General features: G+C 42.9%; 1 protein-coding gene across 4 annotated transcripts in view; it reads right to left on the reverse strand.

Annotated features, from left to right (window-relative positions):
- Positions 1-21,091, reverse strand: part of LOC147625830 (piezo-type mechanosensitive ion channel component) — an 88,844-nt gene that overhangs the window by 21,505 nt on the left and 46,248 nt on the right. For 3 of the 4 annotated variants that reach the window (XM_086817399.1, XM_086817400.1, XM_086817402.1), the window contains 9 exons: positions 19,540-19,713; positions 18,537-18,773; positions 16,814-18,445; positions 11,818-14,408; positions 11,101-11,490; positions 7,638-7,796; positions 7,049-7,531; positions 6,803-6,944; positions 6,558-6,702 (listed from right to left, as the gene is read on the reverse strand). In XM_086817399.1, the coding sequence (XP_086673525.1) occupies positions 6,558-6,702; positions 6,803-6,944; positions 7,049-7,531; positions 7,638-7,796; positions 11,101-11,490; positions 11,818-14,408; positions 16,814-18,445; positions 18,537-18,773; positions 19,540-19,713 (5,953 nt within the window). The remainder of the gene's footprint in view (positions 1-6,557; positions 6,703-6,802; positions 6,945-7,048; positions 7,532-7,637; positions 7,797-11,100; positions 11,491-11,817; positions 14,409-16,813; positions 18,446-18,536; positions 18,774-19,539; positions 19,714-21,091) is intronic. The other variant, XR_015268735.1, reaches the window with a different exon arrangement.

Raw genomic sequence — 21,091 nt, forward strand, 5'->3', positions numbered from 1 at the left:
CTATAAAGGGCTCTTTTTTCTCATAGATCCCACTTAGGAATAAGAGGGGTGACTAAAGTGTTGGCCTAGTTGCCTCGGTCACATTATGTGATTGGAGGGCTATCATGACACGAGAGGTGTGCATAATGAGTTGGCTCCCAACACAATATGTGATGGGGTTAGAAGGCAGTGTCTTTCTGTCATGTTGGGTCTCGCCATCTTCGCTCTGAAGGGAGGTTTGTTGGGATATTCGGAGCTTCATCCATGTGATACAACCCCGATATGTGTTATTGTGTGTGCATGTGAACCACCTCTTATGAGGAGACAAGATAAGTGTGGCATGTGGCAACACGTGTGTGTGTGTGTGTGTGTAAAGTCATAAGATAAGGTTTTATACCTACAAAAAGGCATTGTACTCATCAATCTATCATATCAATAAAATCTGCTTTGAGTCGTGCAATCATTGCTACTATCTAGCTTTGGCGCTCTCTCTTTCAACACTCCACTCTCTCCTCTGCCCGTCATCTTCGCCCCGGTGGACTACCACCCACCGTAACACACTCTCTGAGACTTTTCAAAAGAAAGGCACAAAAAAATGAACGAGGTGGTGGAAACAAACGTATCAGTGAGCACGATTGTGCCAAAAGATGATGAAATACCGGAAGAAAAGAAACAAGAAGAATTCTAAATACCCAGAAATAAGAAAGTTGTGTAGTATGATATGTGGGGAGATTTCCAAGAAATGAAATTAAATATGACATTGTGTACTGCGATGGATTGATAAGCCCTAATCTTGTGATTAAATAAGCATTAATGAGAATAATTTTAGACAGCAAATCAACATTCTCTCTCAACACATAAAAGGATTAGAACAATCCCTCCCTCGCAACACAAGAATAACCATACTCCAAAAGAGTGATACAAGGTACAAGATAGTGGGTGCAACACACCGAACTCCAAGTTTCATGAATGAAATCAAAGAAAACAATACCACCACCCAAGCCCAAAGCAATGGGAGAGTCCAACATTCTGGGCTTGGGCCTGCTGACCACCTCACCCATCAGCTCTATGAGGCATGCCAGGCGCAATGTCTGCAAGACCTTGGCCACAAGCAGGTTTTTTATCATAAAGCTCCGCACGGAGTAATTACTCCCATCAAGCTCCAACATTTTGTGCCATTTCTAACTGCAAATGCACGCGGCAGCAATGCACACAATTTATGAAATGCTTTTTGTCAATTTCCCCTTGGGAAATGCAACACACTACAAACTACCTTGTAGCAGTCAAGTGCAGAAAAGTCTTGTAGGGAGAGAAATTGACAACTAAAAGCAGAATTTATGAGAAATTTTGTTACCTTGAAAATTGAATGCCCCAATTTGTGTTGTAATTGCAGAAAGCCCCAAATTTTGAAATGTGCAAGTGTCGCAGATACAAATGTGAGCAAGTACTGATAGTATGAGCAGTACAGAGTGCCAATAGGGCGACTGTACAGGCATCGCGCGAGGATATACAAATAGGTTCGCGACAATGGGAGGATGTACAGTCAGGTATGGGCTCGCGCAGGTGTATAGGCAGATACGAGGCAGCACAAGGATGAACAGTCGGATACAAGCTATACGAAAAAAACAACATGGGGCTCCAATACCATCGTTGGGTTTTGAGAAACCCTAATGTCCAACAGAAATACATAGAAAACAGCAAGAACACACAGTAGGGAACTCAGAAGTATGGATATACTAGAATGAAGTGATAAGATATGTACAACCACAAGTGCCCTAAGTACAAACCCGAAATGTAAAGTATAGGTGTCTAGACACGCCAAATGTCTAGGGGGCAAATACCTCTATAATGTGTAGAGGGAAAAAGTTATCCTAGTAAGCCCCCTGTCATACGTATAATCCAACACAAGGACCCCCTTCCACCCTTCAGAGCCAATCTTGGTAATCCCACCTTTGGTAACAATGCTAGAGGCCCAAGCAACCCTCTTGGCCCGGAATCCCTTAACAGAGTGTTGGGCTAGGTAAATGTCAAGCTTTCCACCTTCAAAGGATCCACCGCTGAAGATGTAGATAACCACATCCTGCAGTTCATTTCTATGGTGCAAGAGCTGAGGTCTTGAGAGGGAGGATGCCTTCTTGGTACTTTTCCCATCCACTCTAGAAGGCTCTGTAGACAAATGGTTCAGTGAATTCCCAACCGACCACTTTGTAGACTGCACCACCCTGAGGAATACCTTCCTTTGCACCCTCCGACAAGGACCACCCTCTCTAGGAGCTAGGGAAATCGCAAGTAATACAAGGGGAGAGTCAAAACTCATGACATGGACCATTGTGCTAGTGGCCCGCCTAATGACTTACCCTAGCAACTTCATGGTGCACTTCATGGTGCATCAATGGCTGACACAAGTTTTGCCCACTACCACCCAGCGGAAGATTCGCAAGAGTCAGCTGCCACCAACCACCTTGTTGGAATTCCAAGAGCTAGCCTCCCAACTAGAAAATGCACGCCTCATGTTTTGAGTGTTATGTGGGCTCTACACCTCCAAGAGCAACACTATTGGATGACCCGGTGTCACCAATCCCTAATTTTGGAGAGCTTCTTGTGTTAATCTTGGGCATGTGTGGTAGCATATGCCACTTGGAGGCTAAGGACATGACAGGATTGTTTTTGTAATCTATGGTCTGTATAGACACTGTAGTGCTGGGGCCTAGATTCATGGGACTGTACAAGTGCTTGTGCCCTAGGGCCAATATTTATTCATGGTCTATACAAGCGTTTCTACCTAGGGACTGTACATATCTTTGGTCTGGTGGGGCTTGTAATGGATTTTTGGAGTACAAATGAGTTGATTGGGAATTTTTCCAATCTTCAATGCATGCATGTGCATGAATGATTTATTTGACTTTGTGTGACTTGTTTTGACTATATGAACAATGCCTAGTTTTATTGCGTGTGTTGTCCATGGTGTCGGGGATGCCTGGGTACCCCTGTGGACGTGTGTGATGCACACCTATTTGGGACTAACAGGTGGTCGTATGGGTTTTGCAAGTGGTAAGTGTATTTTAATTTATTATTTTAAGTCATGTTACTAAGGTTTATGAAGACAGCTTCACACATTGGCCAGCTGGAGATCCCAGGATAGGACCAAATCACCCTGTTGGGCACTATGATGCTGGGGGACTACCATCTAGAAGGATCACAGGACATGTGCACCCAAATTGTGCGAGGAATTAGACCCTTCCAGATGGTGGGACATCTTCAACCCCACTAGTGTGTGAATTTGTCTTCATGAACCTTAGTAACATGACTTAAAATAATAAATTAAAACTGGAAAATACGCTTACCACTTGCAAAACCCAAACGACCACCTGTTAGTCCCAATCAGGTGTGCAGCACACATGTCCATAGGGGTACCCAAACGTCCTCGGCCCCATGGACAATACATGTAGTAAAATCAGGCATTGTCCATATAGTCAAAAAGTCACACGAAGTCAAATAAAATCATTCATGCACATGCATGCATTGAAGATTGGAAAAATTCCCATCAACTCATTTGTACTCCAAAAATCCATTACAGGCCCCAAGTATAAATACCTGTCTAGACCAAAGATATGTACAGTCCGCAGGTAGAAACACTTGTACAGCCCATGAATAAATATTGGCCCTAGGGCACATGCACTTGCACAAACCATGAATCTAGGCCCCAGCACTACAGTGTCTGTACATATCACAGATTCCAAAAATAATCCTGTCATGTCCTTGGCCTCCAAGTGGCATATGCTACCACAAGATGCATACACATGCCCAAGATTAACATAAGAAGCTCCACAAAATTAGGGATTGGTGACATTCCCCCCAGCTTCTAAAGAGTTGTCCACAAGTGAAATGCTTCAAGATAAGCTTTCAAAAGATCGAGATAATCCTGAAAGTACTCCTCATCCATCCACTTAGCATCCATTGCTAAGTAATTCTTGAACTTCACAAGGTATTTGCGTACTATCTTGCCTCTTGCAACTTTCCGCCTTATGAAAAACAACTTGATCTGGCTGCAATACCTCCTCAAGCTCATCCACTTCGAGTGGATCTTCCACACTGGGCTCTATAGGAGGTGGCTCCCCATAAGGCCTCGACAAACTCACATGAAAAGCATTGTGAATTTTCCAGTTGTTGGGTAAAACAAGCCTGAAAGCCACATCATTGATCTTCTGTAAGATGTGAAAAGGTCCATAGTACTTGTTGGAAAGATTTGGATACTTTCCTTCCTTGCGTGGCCTCTCAAATTTCAGCAACTACGCAATCACCCTCTTTGAAATCCACCTTTCGCCTATGTTTGTTTGCAGCCTTCTTATGCTTAGCTTGAGATCTCTCTATGGCTGTCCGAACCTGTGTAAAAGCAGTTTCCAAGTCCTTGACATACTGATCTGCTGCAAAGATCTCATCCTTAGTTCTCAAAATAGGTGGAAATACTACCTTGCCATAAATAACCTCAAACGGCGCTTTTCCTGTAGAAGTATGCACCGTTTTGTTGTATGCAAGCTCAACCAAAGGCGAATACTTTTCCCAAGATGCTTTCTACTCAGACACTTGAGTAGAAATCAAGTATTGCGAGGTTAGCAATTTCACTCTGTCCATCCGTCTGTGGATGATAAGCGGATGATAAGCTGAAGAAAAATTCAGCTTCGTTCCCATGTTATCAAATAAAGCCCTCCAAAAGAGACTCGTGGTCCTAGGATCCTTGTCCCCCACAATCGATTTGGGCATACCATGATATTTGAAAAAGAGCTCTATCTTCAATGAAAAAGCAAATTGCGGCTGATCGCGCAGAGTTTTTCAAGACAGCAGGAATCGCAAAAATACCTTGTTTTCAAGCCAATTGGCCCTAGCCCTTTTCTGCCAGGCATCCTCGAGTTCTACTCTCCTTCTGAAGCTATTCGTGCAGTCGGAATATTCATCAGAGCTTTGTATCTACCATTGGGTCATCCTTGCTTGCTGTTTTTATTAGTTGCTGGAACTATTATGCTTTCTGGCACTTCTCTTCATGCAAGCGCTTGCTACAAAGCTGATTGCTTGCTGATTTTCTAGTCATAATAGCCGTTTGGTATATTTTCTGGTGTTCTATCTCTCTTCCACACATATGCCAGGGTTTGCTCAGTGAAAGCACACACGCAGGGCCTTTTTCTTGGATTCAAAGACAGCTGGAAACAGGTTTTCAGGGCTGGACAGCACCTTCCATCATTAAGGAAGTGTCCGACTCGTAAGTATCTGGGGTGTCCGTGGTGCCTTCCATGTGTCCCATGCATAGCAGATGCCACAGGGTTGATTTGGGACTGTTTTGTCACGACGAAGATCTTGCTTTTCAGGGTTCTACTCTAACAGGGGCCACCTACAGGGTTGACATACTAACGCACAAGGCGAGGTTCAACCTCTACAACCTCGTAGTGAGAGAGTAACGCCTGTGAGGACCGGTCTGGACTGTTTGCTTTTGATTTTTTTTCCATTGCTATATTGGAAGAATTCGGTCCATACCAGTGATGAACCCTGGGCACCCACAAATTTGTACCCTAGAGCAGACTCCTTTCGTAAAGGATATGACCTTGAAGAAAGAGGGGAGGGGGGGGGGGGGGGGGGGGGCGCTCAACCCATCTTTCTGGCCCCTAGTGTTGCGCACTATGAAGATCTCTTTTCTCTTTCATGTTGATAAAGATTAAAGTGTGTTCAATCTTGGTTCTCTGTGATCAACGTTTTCAGTTCCATTACACCCGGTGGCTCAACTTAAGCGGGAGTTGGAGGCACTCAAAGTGACCCAGAAATCTCAAAATGAGGAAAGCACTCTGGTCCAACTCAGGAAAGAAAATGAAGAACTGAACACCCAACAAGAAGCCAAGAAGGGGTTGTGGTGTGGCATATGCCAGTCTCCGGGACGCACCGTCCAAGAATGCCCAAATAGGAGGTACTGCTCCTTCTATGAAAAGGGGGGACATGAAGATAAAGACTGTTATTATCTGAAGGGATTCCATCAACTTCATCAGCAGCCAACAAGCCCCACACTCCGCCTCATTTTCTCAGGTGGTCCCCAGGGGTGGATTTCTTCAGCAGGTCAGGATTCTTGGCTTTCATGATCGTTAGTGGCACATAGACCCTCCTCCGGCCAAAGGTTGCTCGCGACCAACAGGTGTCCTATGTTGGTTATCCACCAACACACCTGTTGTACTAGGGTGCCACAAGGTCACACTTGTACAGAAGTGTACAGTAACCTTTTGGGTTTAGTGAAGAGCACTAAGCATTTTTGAACCCTAGTCCATGGACCAGAGAGGCCCTTTCTCCTCCATGATGCCGGTACATTCCAGAGGTAAACCTTTTGGTATGGCTTAACTTGGTTGCATAACTGACTGACTCTGCCCACTCCAAGCTTCTATGGCACCAGTATAAATTGGGATCTAGAACCAATGTGCAACCTCAACATCTTGAAGACAATTTGTATGTTTGTACTGCCCCTTTGGCTAGTATTTTTTTATATGATAAGTTTTGTAAGGATAAGTTTTTTTTCAATAGAAAAATCAGAAAATTCATTAGCCCACCTGTCGCATGATGGCAAATTTTCATAAGGTATCCGCATTCTTAAATCGGCACATTGTAGTCGAATGAAACGCCCAACTGCTAGAACAAATGTTATGTACAGACTTGTAATGCTGAATTTGGACAGAGTATCTCCGATCAGACCCTCTGCATCATAACAAGCATCAGGATGAGTGACCTCAAGCATTACAGAAGCCCTTATCAAATATGAGAGTACGAATCTGCAGGGATGATGTGAAAGGCTTACGTGGTACTTCCTCTGATACAGTGATAGCAAATGGCCCATTCAGGCTTCCACAGCCTACATTACTTGAAGCGTTGTCTCGCAAGAATGTCCACCAGGATTGAGATGCTTGCGTTAAAGTGAGATTTCCAGACACCATCTCCATCTAAAGTCGCAAGTGTACACATTAAGTCCCTATTTAACAAGCTTAGCATAGCTAGCACAGCAATCCTGTACCATAGCATGTTGAACAAACTAGCTTGAACTTACAGTTCCTTCAAGCATTCGCACTTCTCCTGTGCTTGTGACACGGAAATAACTTGGATGGAGCTCTGGTATCCTTAAAGCAGTAAAAGTCTCATTAGAATCTTGGTCTAGATTGAAACCGGAGCTCTCATTACTGAACAATGCCAATTCTTTTGTTTTGGGCCTTTGCCTAATGAATTCCCATCTTGCAATGATACTAGATTCCTCCTGAATCAAGTTTGTCAGCCTTCTAAGAGTTGGGGGTGGAACAAGCCATAGGCTATCTGCATCTGCTTCACAGCAGATAAGCTGCACATCTCTCAATTCGTACCCTTCCAGATGAGAATCCAGACTTACTCCTGATGCTACCAGATCTTCCATCGAAAATATACGGCACATTGAAGTCTGGTACAATGTGAATTTTCCGCTTCCTGTGTTGACATCTATCCGTACACTGACATCCAAAATTGGATTTGCAAAGTTGGTGGGATTTCCACTGCTATACATCTGCTCAAATATGGGTTATCGTAACAAAACTTGCAAGAAATGTCCCAAAAAAAGGACCTGAATGTTGTCAAACCTGAAGTGGTGAGAATTACACGAACTTGCTTACCAGCATGGGAGTCCAGATTATGCAAATCAAGATTAAGAATGTGCAGATACCACTGAAAAACTTGGGCCAGATTCCTCGCTTTCCCCCAAGTTGGTGCTTCTCACGAGACAGCTTTGCATCACATTTCACCAGATAAAGACTAGCGTAGATGTCCTCCAGCTGGAACAGAACACCTCTTTAGTTTCACATCAGATCAAACAATAAAAGAAGTCTCAACAGAACAGCCAATTCTATTAGATATGCACACAGGAGTTTGGTCTACTGTGCTTAACAAAGCCAACATACATAGAGCACCTAGAGAGGACGTCACTTTACATACAAAGGAATATACCACAAGGAAAAAAAGATGGTGAACAGGAAGGTGTGGTGGAGGCTATAAACAATGTTGGAAGAGGAGGTATCTCAATTTTTGTGCGAGATCTAATGAAGCTAAAGGAATAGCAGTAGAAGGAAAGTCGCAATGACCTGAAACCTTGTTAAGTCCATCATGTTAGTGAATTTGTCATTTATGAGCGCATGAACATCATCCAACCGCATAACAGTGAATGAATAACATGGTAGGTTTGAGTACTCTAGGGCCTAGGTAACCCCTTTGCATTTAGCTCGCCATATTTGGCATTCTTGAGGTCTGAAGCAACTACAAGTTACACATGACAGTTTTAACTACCTCACCATATGCGCATCAAGAGCTTAATCCACTGGAATGCCCTACACTAATAACTGCACTCCTGCCTACGTGAGCCGTGCGATTAGAGTCCCATGGCCGTGTTGATTTTGGAAATGATTACCTTTCTGAACCTCTCTGCATGTCCAAATGAAGTATTGAAGATGGTCTCTGGTGGCACTTCATATCTGGGACTTCCACTGATCTACCAATAGGCAGCAATGCTTAAGCAACGATAGAGAAAAATTACCCTGTTGTCTCCTGTGTGGACTACTTGACCTCTTCCAAGAGTAATTGTGGATACCCTTGCTGTGTATGTGTGTGGGGTTCTTGGTGTGTGTGTGTGTGTGAGTGTGTGTGTGTGTGGGGTGGGGGGGTGTTGTCTTTCAGGCTCAAAAGTGATGTTCTACTGGTCGGTTTTTGGTTCGCCTGCTCTCTGACCTGCTGCCCAACCTACCCACCACCTTTCCACACCTGCCTAGCATCCAAATGAATGGGACCGAAAGTTCAAACCTTGCTCATGTCCTTCGTGGCATCATTTTCTCAGATCCCGTGGGCCTACCGGAGGCTGCCTAAACACAATCTAGGCTCTACCATAGTTGCTAGGAGTTTCCTAAATATATATATATACCTAGATGGATCCAAAAACATGCCCAAATTCACCTTTTAGGAACGTGCATGTTATATACTCATGGTAGTCAACCCACAAGAAATATAACTATCAACTCCATTATGCATAGTATGGACTAGATACAACAACATCCCCACTAACATCATCAGTGCCCAATAGTGGGCGTAGAACTCTGTATCAAGATATGCTCTCACACACACACTCCACACACACACACACATAAGAGCATGTATTCACACAAAGCCCTTTGTACTGAGTTTCTATCAAGCCTCCGGAGATGTAGGGCAGACTCACCCATAATGAAGCCTAGCACTAAGGGAAGTAGCAAATAGAAAGAATTAGTACAACAAATAAGTAGTTGATAGGGCAAATGCACCCCTAATGATAGAAAGAATAAGCACAATATCAACTGGCCGCAACTCGGACGAAAACTTCACAATGTGAAATCTGCATGTCCACTAATACAGCTTAATTATATACCTAGATGAATCCAGGAACATGCCCAAATTCACCTTTTAGGAACGTGCATGTTATATACTCATGGTAATCAACCCACAAGACTATATAACTATCAACTCCATTATGCATAGTATGAACTAGATACTACGACATCCCCACTAACGTCATCAGTGCCCAATAGTGGGTGTAGAACTCTATATCAAGATATGCTCTCACACACACACTCCACACACACACACACACACACACACACACACACACACACACACATAAGAGCATATATTCACACAAAGCCCTTCGTACTTAGTTTCTATCAAACCTCCGGAGATGCAAGGTAGACTCAGCCATAATGAAGCCTAGCACTAAGGGAAGTAGCAAATAGAAAGAATTAGTACAGCAAATAAGTAATTGATAGGGCAAATGCACCGCTAAAGATAGAAAGAATAAGCACAATATCAACTGGCCGCAACTCGGACGAAAACTTCACAATGTGAAATCTGCATGTCCGCTAATACAGCTTAATTATATACCTAGATGAATCCAGGAACATGTTTCGTGAGTTCCAAACCTTTACGAAATGCTTATTTCCTAATACTAGATAAGAGATTCAAAATAAGCCTTATATATGCAAAGCATTCATTTATCATGCTTCATCGTTTTGTGAGATAGATTAATTACCAATAGAGTTCATACACAGCATACAACTGACTTATGAAATAAACTATTGACAAAGCTAATTGTCAAACCGATAGTTGGGAACCTTTCAAAAATTGCCCAAAAACTTGAGCAAAAACAGGTTTCGTATAATAAAATGTTTAATAAGATTTAAATGTGTTTTGATGCAACAAGGGGTTCAGCTAATCCCTGTGTACGAGCACACTCTGAGCCATTGCCTACTGGTCTCACCTAGGATCCAATCCATATAAATGACTAAATCAGTCTATATTATTCTCCTACAAACAAACACCTATGAAATGCAGTGGAACCATTTCCTCTTAAATATTTGGAAGACTTTTAGAAGTCTTTCAAAACCCAGGTGCCAAGGCTGGACCCAAAATAATCACAAGCTTGTAAGGAGAAACCGTGACTATCAAGAATGTGATTCTTCAACACAGTGGGCTGTCATCAACTCTTCCTGCATACTCATAATTGCTGAAGATACCATAATTCATGTTACTACTACAGAGGGATCTACTCACGAAAAAAAAAACTTTATGATTCTTTACTGCATCATCCACAGCAAGCCCTCAATCTGATATCTATTGTTCTAGGTGAGTTTCCGGCTCACTGTGGGATACTGTACTTAGTATCATCCTCGTTTCATGCTGCTTTTACTGATGATTTTAGCCCCCCCCCCCTCCGCGGGACTATCGCCTAAGGTGATGAACAGTTCCACGTTCCTTTTCTGGTAGGATTTACTATAAGTGTTTCCCCATCCCAACACTCAACCACATTTCATCTCATGGGCTGTTATTGGCCCTTCACGTTTTGATACTTTTGTTTATCTTGCTTTTCTTCTCCCTTGACTAAAGAGAAGAGATGTTCATTTCTTGAATGCTATAGATCAGAATGGTAGTGGAACACCAATTTCTTTGATCAAGAGCCAGCCAGCTGTTGTATCCACTTCAATGCAAAGAAATAGCATGAAACGTCACGTCTATGAGCCTTTCAAAGACCACCTTAACAAAAGGTTTATGAAGGTAACAAACCTTAAGCCAGTCATACATCGTAAGGGATGTGGTACTGCAGGACCAGTCCAAAATGCAGCGGAGCTCAAAAAGAAACGGCAGTGATCGATAAAGCCGGAAACCAATGTAATTCATCTGGGACACCTTCCTTGTCAGAAATTGTTCATAAAGGGCTGTCTTATGAGGAAGTCCATATTTGATTTGCAATGCTTGTAGTGATAGAGAGAGCCCTTTGATGAGACAAAATATTCGCAATAACAGAAGGCCATGCTCTTTGGTGCTCATTTTCCAATCATAATGGGTTGCATAGTAACCAAAAAGCCCCAAACTGCAGAAGTAATAGCAGACTTTACCAATTGCGAAGGACCAGAGGTAAATAACCCGATCCACGACAATAAGGAAGAATAACGTCTGCAACACAAATTAGATCAGCATTATGTGAAATCTTGCTGCATGTATAAAATCAGTAATAGATCATGCATAGTTAAATGGAGCAGAAATGGAAACGGCAGTTGTCAAACTAGGAAACAGAAATTGTTGGGAGACCGCCGGTCTATAACATTATATAGTATAAACAAAATGTGAAAGTGGAAAAAAAAAATAGAAATGAGGGTAGAAGTTGACAGAAATAGAAAACGAATTTGTCTTAGATCGGAAATTTAGAGGGGGCATTTCCACATTTCCAGTTAGAACTGTTACAATGCATAGATGGCAAAAACCAGATTCATTAGTACCCACCATCAACACAAATACAAACTCTTTAGGAAACTGATCTTCAAGCTGGTAGACATTCAGAAAGTCTGGACTGTTCTTTATGAAAGATTGATAAAATATTGCCACAAGAAAGAAGGCAACCAGATCGCATCCAAAGATATAAGCATAAAGATCCACTTCCCTCTTTCCACCAGCAATCACTGACAAAATAGGGAAAGGAAAAGATGTTTCCTCTACAAGCCCCTCATTCTTTGCTCTCTGGATTTCCCAAGCAACATCTTTTGCAGGAGTCAAGGATGTGTATAGGTGACTGGCTGGGCATACTCTTCTTGAAGCCACATAAATCACTTCCAGCACAGCAATAACAACATCTGCCTCTTGCTGGCTGCTCTCGATGCTTTCAACCCGAACACAACTTACACTGTGGTTGAACTCCGCCACCTTGGCCCCACAAAAGCTGTGATGTGCAGCTATAAGCAAATTGTTGAACCCTGACTCAATTTTTCCAGGTTGAATACCATCTTCAGGCCATTTTTTCACCCTCATAGTTACTTGCACAAAGTGAGGTGGAGCTTCAGAACCATAAACCAGAGCTAGACAATATCGAAAGAAGCTTCTTACAGTGCTTGTAATGCTTTCCTTGATCACAACCATATAGTAAAGCAGCAAAAATTTCCATGAAGAGTTGGCAGAAGCTTTGCTACGAGCCCGCCTTTGGTATAGAACAGACATCCATTCACCATCTCGGGCTTTTATTGAACTCTGAACAAGTGTTGAGAGGTAGACAAGAAAAAGAGGTAAGACACTTCCTACAAATGAATCACTCATCAGTGTTGTTGGAATACCCACTCTTTCAAGCCATAGTTTTAACCAGGATGACGTAGCTCTATGCTCAGTGTGACGGATCACAACTTGGTTCATGTATTGAAGCAGAATGTTAACTTCAGTGTAGATCAGCATGCCAAGCCAGAACTTTTGACTTGGACCTGGATTTACAAGAAGCGCATAGAGAAATAATAAAGCAGGATACACTAGCATGAGAAGGCTGAATTCCCATATGTACGCAACAAGGAAGAAGAAGTAACACACAAAATCAATGTTCGACCTGATCTTGGAATAACAGAAGAGATACAACACAGAAAGGCGATAAAGCATCTCTTTAAAGGCTTCTTTCTGAGCATTGAGCTTGACAATCTCATCATCTCTATCATTAACAGTGCAGGAAGAAGTCTCTTTCATGTCTGCTTCTCCTTTCACCTCTTCAGCCTCTCCTTCAACTGAAGATCCTTCTGTATCATCAGATTCATTTTGCTGAATATTTAAGAATCCTGCAAGATTTTCAAGAGCTTTGTTTCCAAGTGTTTGAACCTGAGCAACACCATCTCCAATAATCTGCACGCTGGAACGCTTTGAAGCATTGTCAAAAGAACCTTTCCTCTTCATGTTTTGGGGGTTTTTACCACTTGTACCATAGCCAACACCAGAATTTTCCTCTAGAATCTCAGAACTGTTAGACTCTCCTTGATTCTTCTGATAACAACCTCCAACGTTCAGTGATATTGCTGCATCTTTAGCTGATGTACCTCCGTCTCTGGCTGAACTTTCTGCATGGTTAAAGCTCTTCGTCCTCCTCCTGCAAGAGGCATCATCATTCAAGCTTTGACTCTTCGTACGCAGAATATCCCGGTTCTGCCCCGAGCCCTGCCCTGGAGTGGTTTCTTTATTAGCATCACATTCTAAAGGATACAATACATCATATGGCACATCTTGAGCCCTCCTAGAGGAATCACCAAGTTTCATTGTCAGAGATTTTCCATCCATGTGTTTCCCCACAGAATTCAATGCATCCATATCCAGCTGTACATTAAGCATTTCCATTTTCATCTTCTCCACTTGCAGACGGCGCTGTTGCTTGATTTCCTCCATGTTTCGGATGCATTGCAACTGTTCCGTTTTCCGAGCTGCCTTGGCCTCCTGTGCCTCTAGCCTTGCATCCATTTCTTCTGCCTCCAAGTACCTGAGGACCTGCTCAAATTCTTTCGAACTGAAAATGGATGACTGGAGAAGCACCACACAAAATATGGTGATATCAACGAGTATAGACTGAGATGTGATATCAAATCCATACGCAATTTTCACAAAACCGATCATATCATAAATGCTATTCCCTCTGCTTGTGTTGTCACCAAAATATGGAGCTTGATACAAAAGTGAAAGAATGATGAGTACAAAATTGTACAGTCGTAGATACCGGAAAATCCTATTCCTTTTCTTCAGAATTTTGACTCTCATTCGGAAAAACACCAAGGCAAACGCAAGGTATCCCAAGTGCAACAAATCATACTGAAATGTTCCTGTGATGAAGACCAGAAGAAGCACTATATCCAAAAAGTGGAGATAAATGAAAAACCTAAGGCGGTCCAGCCACGTCCACTGCCCTTTTGTTTCATAATTGATTTCTTTCCATGCTAATTTGTCACTAGATGGGAAAATAACCTCATTTAAAGTGAAACCTTCACTTCTCCCTGTTCTCATATCTGATTTTAGTTTTAGGCAACTTATGAAGAACACCATAAAGTATGCTACGAGCGTTTGCCAGTCATCAACCATCACACCTGCACATGAAGAAAAGAGATAAAATACCTCACAAACAAAGGATAACTCCTCTCACAATAAGATTTATTTTTTGAGTGTAAGTGCATGTGTGCGTGTGTTGGTGGTTTGGCAGGGGGGCAACCCAATGTCTTTATTTAAAAGAGGTGTCAGGGTTCAAACTCACAACCCCTTGGGTAAGGATGGGTTGTGAGCTAACCACTTGAGCAAGAGCCCTTCATGATGTTGGGTTTCAGACTCACACCCCTTGTGGTCATGAGCGTTTGACATGAGCCCACCTCTAACCGTGGTAGTTCGCTTGGAATGCTTATAGAATCTCAAATCATAATTAATTGAAACAAACACGTGCACAATGCAAACAGAGCATGGCTGCAGATAAAAACATCCTGAAGTTTGGGTTAGTCGTGCGTGAATCTGCAGGCGTCCCCCTTCCCCATTTTGCCTTCGCCAGCACCCCCCCTCCTTGCCCAGCCCCCTCGCCATCCAGCTGTAGCCCTCTCCCCCCCATCCAGCCTGTGCACCACCGCACACACACACCCCCCCCCAGCGTTTCGCTTTCCTCCTCAGTAACCTCTCCGCTCATCTTCGGCTTCTTCACCCCTTCCATCTTCTCCTGACAGCGCTCTCAGGTCTTGGGTATTTTCTATTCAGCAAGTCTCGGCCTATTCTGGTCTTCACCCTCAAGAGAACTCCATGGCATCCGCTCCGTCACCCCCGACCGAGGCCGCCGTTATTTGCTTATCTTTCTCTGAAGCGGACCTTCAGCTTCTCACTACGACTATTGCATCATTAGAGGCCTCCACTCTGGTATGCAAGATTGTCGGTAGCCGCCCTGCACGCGGACAACTCAAAGATCTCCTACAAGCTAGCCTTCTTGGTGGGCCTGCAAAGATCATCAACATTCATCCTCCAGGGCATGGCTACTACGCCACCGGCGTCAGATCAAGTCATGCAGAAGAGCCCTGTTAAGCAAGTTGGGGGAGTCGAAGTAGATCCATCTCCCTCACCCTCTGTATATAAGTGACTGTCTAGAACAGGGCCTTCATCACCATAGGAGCTATAGCAAACTTTGCCTGGATGATCTGGTGGGGAACAGATGGCTTGCTGCGTATCATCCATGATAGCATCGTGATCCAAGGATGTATATATACCTAAATGAATCTAGGAACATGCCCAAATTCACCTTATAAGAAAGTGCAATTTATAACCTCGTGGTAGTCATCCACAAGACAATAAACCATCAACTCCATCATGCAAAATATGGACTCTATGCACTGCCAATCTACCCAGGATAAATCTGGCACCCAGAAGGGAGCCGCATACATAAGTGCGAGGGTGACTAGGGTGTCAGAAAGCCAACCCTTCACCCTTGGCTCTTGAAAATGCACCTGGAAACAGTGCCTCTCCTCTGGGTATAGGACCATTTTCACATGGGAGTAAAAATCCCTGATATCAATGTTACCACCACTGTGGAATTCTCGCATGTAACATCTTACTTAATAAGGACAAACACACACATCATGCAAACGGTGCATGGATGTACCTAGCTAGTAACAATTCAATGTGTTTGTATATTGTGTGTGTATTGTGTTAGGCAACACTAGTGGTCCAGCCACCTCCTTCTAGAAAACTTTATCCACAGTCAGAATCCAAATACATATGCTCAACGGGTGCTCAGTGAGACTCCCACCCAAAAATATAATTTTCCAACATGTCACAACTCAATGAAGAGTCAGGCTGGACAGCTGCTTGGACATGATGGGCAGATTGTTGGGCATTGTGGGCAGGACTGGCAGGTGTCCAAGCGGCGCGGGCCAGTGTTCAAGCATTGTGACAAGGCCGTGGGCAATATAAACAGGCGGTTGGGCAGTGTTTCTAGTGTGAAACAGGCTGCTGGGCAGCATGGGTGGCTGCAGATGCTAAAACAGTGGTGCAGCAGTTACATAGCTGCATGGATGGATGGATGCGCAATAAGATGATATACTCTCGGTATGGCCTAACCCAACGATGATGATATACTCACGGTTTTCCCTAAATATATGTATCTTCACGATGCTTATCCATAAATCGACGTTGCTTTTTCTATAATAGATCACTAAAGTGTGCTTTCGAACTTTATCAATAATGAGCCTACAAAACATAGGTTGGCACGCATATAATAATTACTATTAGTAGTAGTATGATTATTATTAAATCTCAAACTTGACATAAAATAATGTATGGGATATTTCTTGTTGTAAATCTCCCGTCTTGCTGAGCCTGGCACTAGTTTTGCAGCAGGAAAAATGTTGGCTAATGACACCACCACCAACCCAATACCTGTCCATAAAATTCAAATAACAACGAGAAAAAAAGGCCACAGTAAGAACAGTGCCTGTAGAGCATCAAATAGAACAACGATAATTACCTAGCCAGCACTTGCTGCAGTAATCTAAGTCAGCTTGGAAATCCCTCCAGCATGTGTGACAACGGGTATTGTGCTCTCCAACTAAATGTGGAACATTCCAAGGCGGTGGACCTCTCCCCAAAAAGATATATTCAACAACCAGAATCGAAGCAAATACTATCACAAAATAAGGCCAAACTGATTTCAAAGATTGCCTGCTGAGAAGAATACAAAGGCTCAAAACTATCATGTAAACAATTGAGATGACATTCAGAACTGCAAAGCTTGCAAAAAGCAACACAAGCATGCAGATTTCAACTCCGAAAAGGTTAAAGAAGTTTTCTGCAAGATGCTTTGCATAAATCCTTAGTGTTCTTAATTGAGCTTCATATCTCTCCTTTCTAAGAGCCAGCATTGCCCTTTTGCTCCATTGACGTGTCTGCTTTGTGCTAGGAGAACTCAACAAAACCCCTGCATTTGTTTGACGATTCATACCGACACCAAATTCTGCATGTAGTTTAGGAACAGAATAAATCTTATTGTCAGTAAAACTTGTAGATTTTTCCTGTAAACTCTGGCTCCTCCTGAGTCTTTCACTTTTTACTTTGTCAGATGGAAAACTTGGCTCAGAATGCACCTCAGAAAATCCAGCTTGATATTTTGAATCCAATTCTTCAAGAAGAGGTTGGGTTTCAGATGCACCATGGGCACCCTCACGGACTCGTCGTGGGTAGGGAACAAAAAGACAGCAGGGTTCATCAAATTTTCCATTGTTCTGAAGAGATGCTGGCAATTGTTTCAACCAACAGAAGGCACTGTATTGAAGGAGACAAGAAGAAAACACAAAGACCCTGCTTCGAAACCCTGACTCCAATCCCCAGAAACCATCTGGAAATACTCGAAAACCAATCCAGTAGGCAAAAGGCCCATGAACCTGTTCTGGGAACATCTGTAGCCTTGGCCCCAGTATCTGATACAGAAACTCTGCTACTGTAAGTAATGCCGTGTAAAGAGAGAATACTTTAGCAGGGACTCTGGACACTTTGGATATCATACAGCTTGCCACAAGCATGAGAAGATATAGGAACCCCATTGCACCTATCGGTGACATGCTTGCATAGAAAACTGTCACTGACAAGATCTTGTCACTGTGCAGAATTAGAGACCGTTTAACCAGTGCCATGCACCCATAGAACGCATGAATGTGATCACCATCATTGCCATTCTCTTCTTCTCCACATTTTTGGGCTCGTTCATATCGAAAAAGCTGCATGACAACAAGTATCAACAAAGAATCCCAAAGATGACCAACAAACGATGCCCCTGGTCTAAAGCCCAGATCAAGATACAAGTTGATAGTATCCCCAATCATCTTCTGCAGTTCAGGGAAGCAAGTCGTGACATAATGAATGACAAAAATGATCACAGTGTACACAAACAGAGGTGTCCACAGTGGGGTTCTGGTTTCCCCAATTAGTTGTCGGCCGGTCATCCAATATAGAAGCAAGACAAAGTACCCAAACGATATATAATTTGGGCCAAGCCTGTACACAACAAGGAGTACTGTTGCAGCTGCAATCAGGGTTCCAAAAGACCGATAAGCACTACGAATCGCCTCTCCAAAATCTGAAAGCTTTTCCATGATCCATTTTACTGCACAGCACTAAACACCTCATTTTAGCCAAAGTTTGCTGCATGATTTCCCCTAAATTGCACTGCAAGAACATAATATTGATGGTCTCACCAGTCAAGTTGCTCTCATGGTAAAAATAGTCCAAGCTGTGTGATGCACAAACTGACACTAAGATGGGCCCACCACTCCTACATTTCAATATTTCAAATCCAAAAGGAGGAAGCTGAATTTTTTCAACCAGTGTTGCAATGGAGAGGAGGAGTTGGAATCCATGCATTTGGAGAGCAGAGAAAACCAGCAAAGCAGTAATCGTCAGAAAATCCCAAAGATTTGCTTTCAATGAAAGACCTGCACACACGGAGCAAACTCCACCCTGGTATTTAAGGTGCACATGGCACAATCACAAGCAGAAGAATACATGCTTGCAAGACACTACAAGGCCAGATCTATGATGTAGCCATGGACTACTGGTGGGAAGAGTTTTGATGTGTTCTCAAATGGTCAAGACGGATGAATCAGTTAAGGGAGTGAAAAGGAAAGTGTAAGGCTCCCCATCTAGCAAACCAGCGTTTGTTTTGTGATTCCTGCTGAAGTTCACGAGCTTATTGGCGTGTGTTTTCTGCACTCTCAAATTTTTTTCCCATGCAATATTGGGCAACCTTGAGGAGGATCGGTGTCAGAGTTTGAGCATGTATTTAGTCATCCTTAGCATTCCTGACCTTACTGGATAGGATTCCTGATCTTGAGGAGCTGCTGCTTGACTTTGAAGAGGTTTATAAAGAGCTTCTAGATTCTTTCAGCATGCATATCGAAATGTTCTCCCAACATACTTCCCTCCATAATGTAGGATAGATGTAACCAAGGTATCAAAAAGATATTTCTTAAGAAGGCATATATTCTCAAGTAAATAGTATGCCCATTTCCCAGTTTGAAGCCTACAGACCACCCACTGCTGCCACCTATGGTTAAAGGAAACCTCTGTAATTAAAAGGTGTCCACCACTTTGGACTCTAGAGTACCACTCAGAAAGCGCGCACACGGAACATAAAAGAAACAACAAAGCCAAAGTTGGGAGTCTAATATTAAAAAATGTTTGAAGTTAAAAAGTGATTACCCAGTGCAGAGAGAACTTGTCTCACCCAGCTGTTGTGAGCAGCTATTTGTGCAGAAACAAGGTCTAACTGTAGCAAATACAGAGTGCCAAAATGGAACTCGCAAACAAGTATCAAATAATGCCTTGTTCTTGCAGCAATTTGTGGCCTCAGCAGATATATCAGGAAAAAAAGCACTGCATTTCACACGATCAATCTTTCAGTAAAGCTTGTGAACAGAAGTGTCAATTATGCCAAAACAAATAGTGTTCCTTCTGATAAAATCCATAAACCGCATATATAATACTAAAAGAAAGGCAATGCAGATTTCTCAATAACAAGCGGCTTGCATGCATCCTCAAAGTCCCTTCGAGCAAAATAGAGAAAGCCTGGAAGCTCATGTATGGGTGGCAAGGCCCATACAAATTGGTGGACATTTTTCCCAGTGCACTAGAAAGCTGTCAAATCTGTAACTCCATGCGACTAAGTGTACATCATATAGCAATTGTATCATCATCAGCCCTGATAGAGTTCAATGGTATGTAAGACTTGGAACATGAGAAAATCTGTCACACAACCAACTCCATATTGCAAAACATACAATATATCTTGCAACATCCCAATTCCCTATGCGGTCCCTGTTGTAGAAAACGCCATCTTACTGTTCCCATTCCTGAAAGTAAAACACTGTTTGGTTTGTTGAAAGGCTTGAAAGACTTGTAGAATTTAGCAGTCCTTTTCTACATTATTTTGCAGAAATGCTCACAATAGCTGTGGGCCAGACTCTATTGGCCAAGCAACAGGCCCCTCCTGCAAGCATAGAAGCAATCTTTTTCCTCTTATGCAACTTCAAATGCTATGTTGCAAGGTCTGATGACCTCTAGGCAATGGAGGAAGTTTGATGCTTAGTATCTACTGCGGAAGATACTAAGACCTGGAAATGTCTCTTCCTTAAAACAATTTTCTGAGCTTGCCACTCGGCCCTCAGGTGCCAATGGATAATTGTTGTGGGGCTAGTGACTCTGGCAGCTGCTGGCACTTGCATCCAGTGGTTAGAAATTACTTGTCATCCAACTGGCCATTTATAGAAAGAGGTTCTGTCGAGGGAATGGTGTAAAGCTACATCCAATCAGAGTCATTGGATAGAGAGGTACTCACTTATTTGAGGATTCTTTGTTCCATGCTTTGGATGTACAGAGATTGCCACATAAGAGACCTACCATGGGAATGGACCAAGAAAACAAACAACGTAATGAGGATTTTACCATCCTTTGACTACACAACCAGAAAATGGTAAGACTCATTCAGTCCACAATTTCACCTGATTTTTTATTAGGTAAGGACATTGGACAGCTAGAATATAACTAACGGCCGGTAAGGTGGCACCCCTAGCTTCCTCAGATGCTCAGCCTACTATGACACATTCAGAGCACAGAGAGCTTTCCAGGGTTGCTCCCTTGGTAAATGTCCCTCCAATCCTCAACTTCGTCAACATACTCCTACACTGGGCATCTAGATCAATCATACTCAATCTGCCCTCATGCTCTGAAAGGATTGCCATATTCAAAGCAAGAG

This window comes from Cibotium barometz, chromosome 23 (genome assembly GCF_041138505.1).
Source record: "Cibotium barometz isolate CiBa-2024 chromosome 23, ASM4113850v1, whole genome shotgun sequence".
Taxonomy (NCBI): Eukaryota; Viridiplantae; Streptophyta; class Polypodiopsida; order Cyatheales; family Cibotiaceae; genus Cibotium; species Cibotium barometz.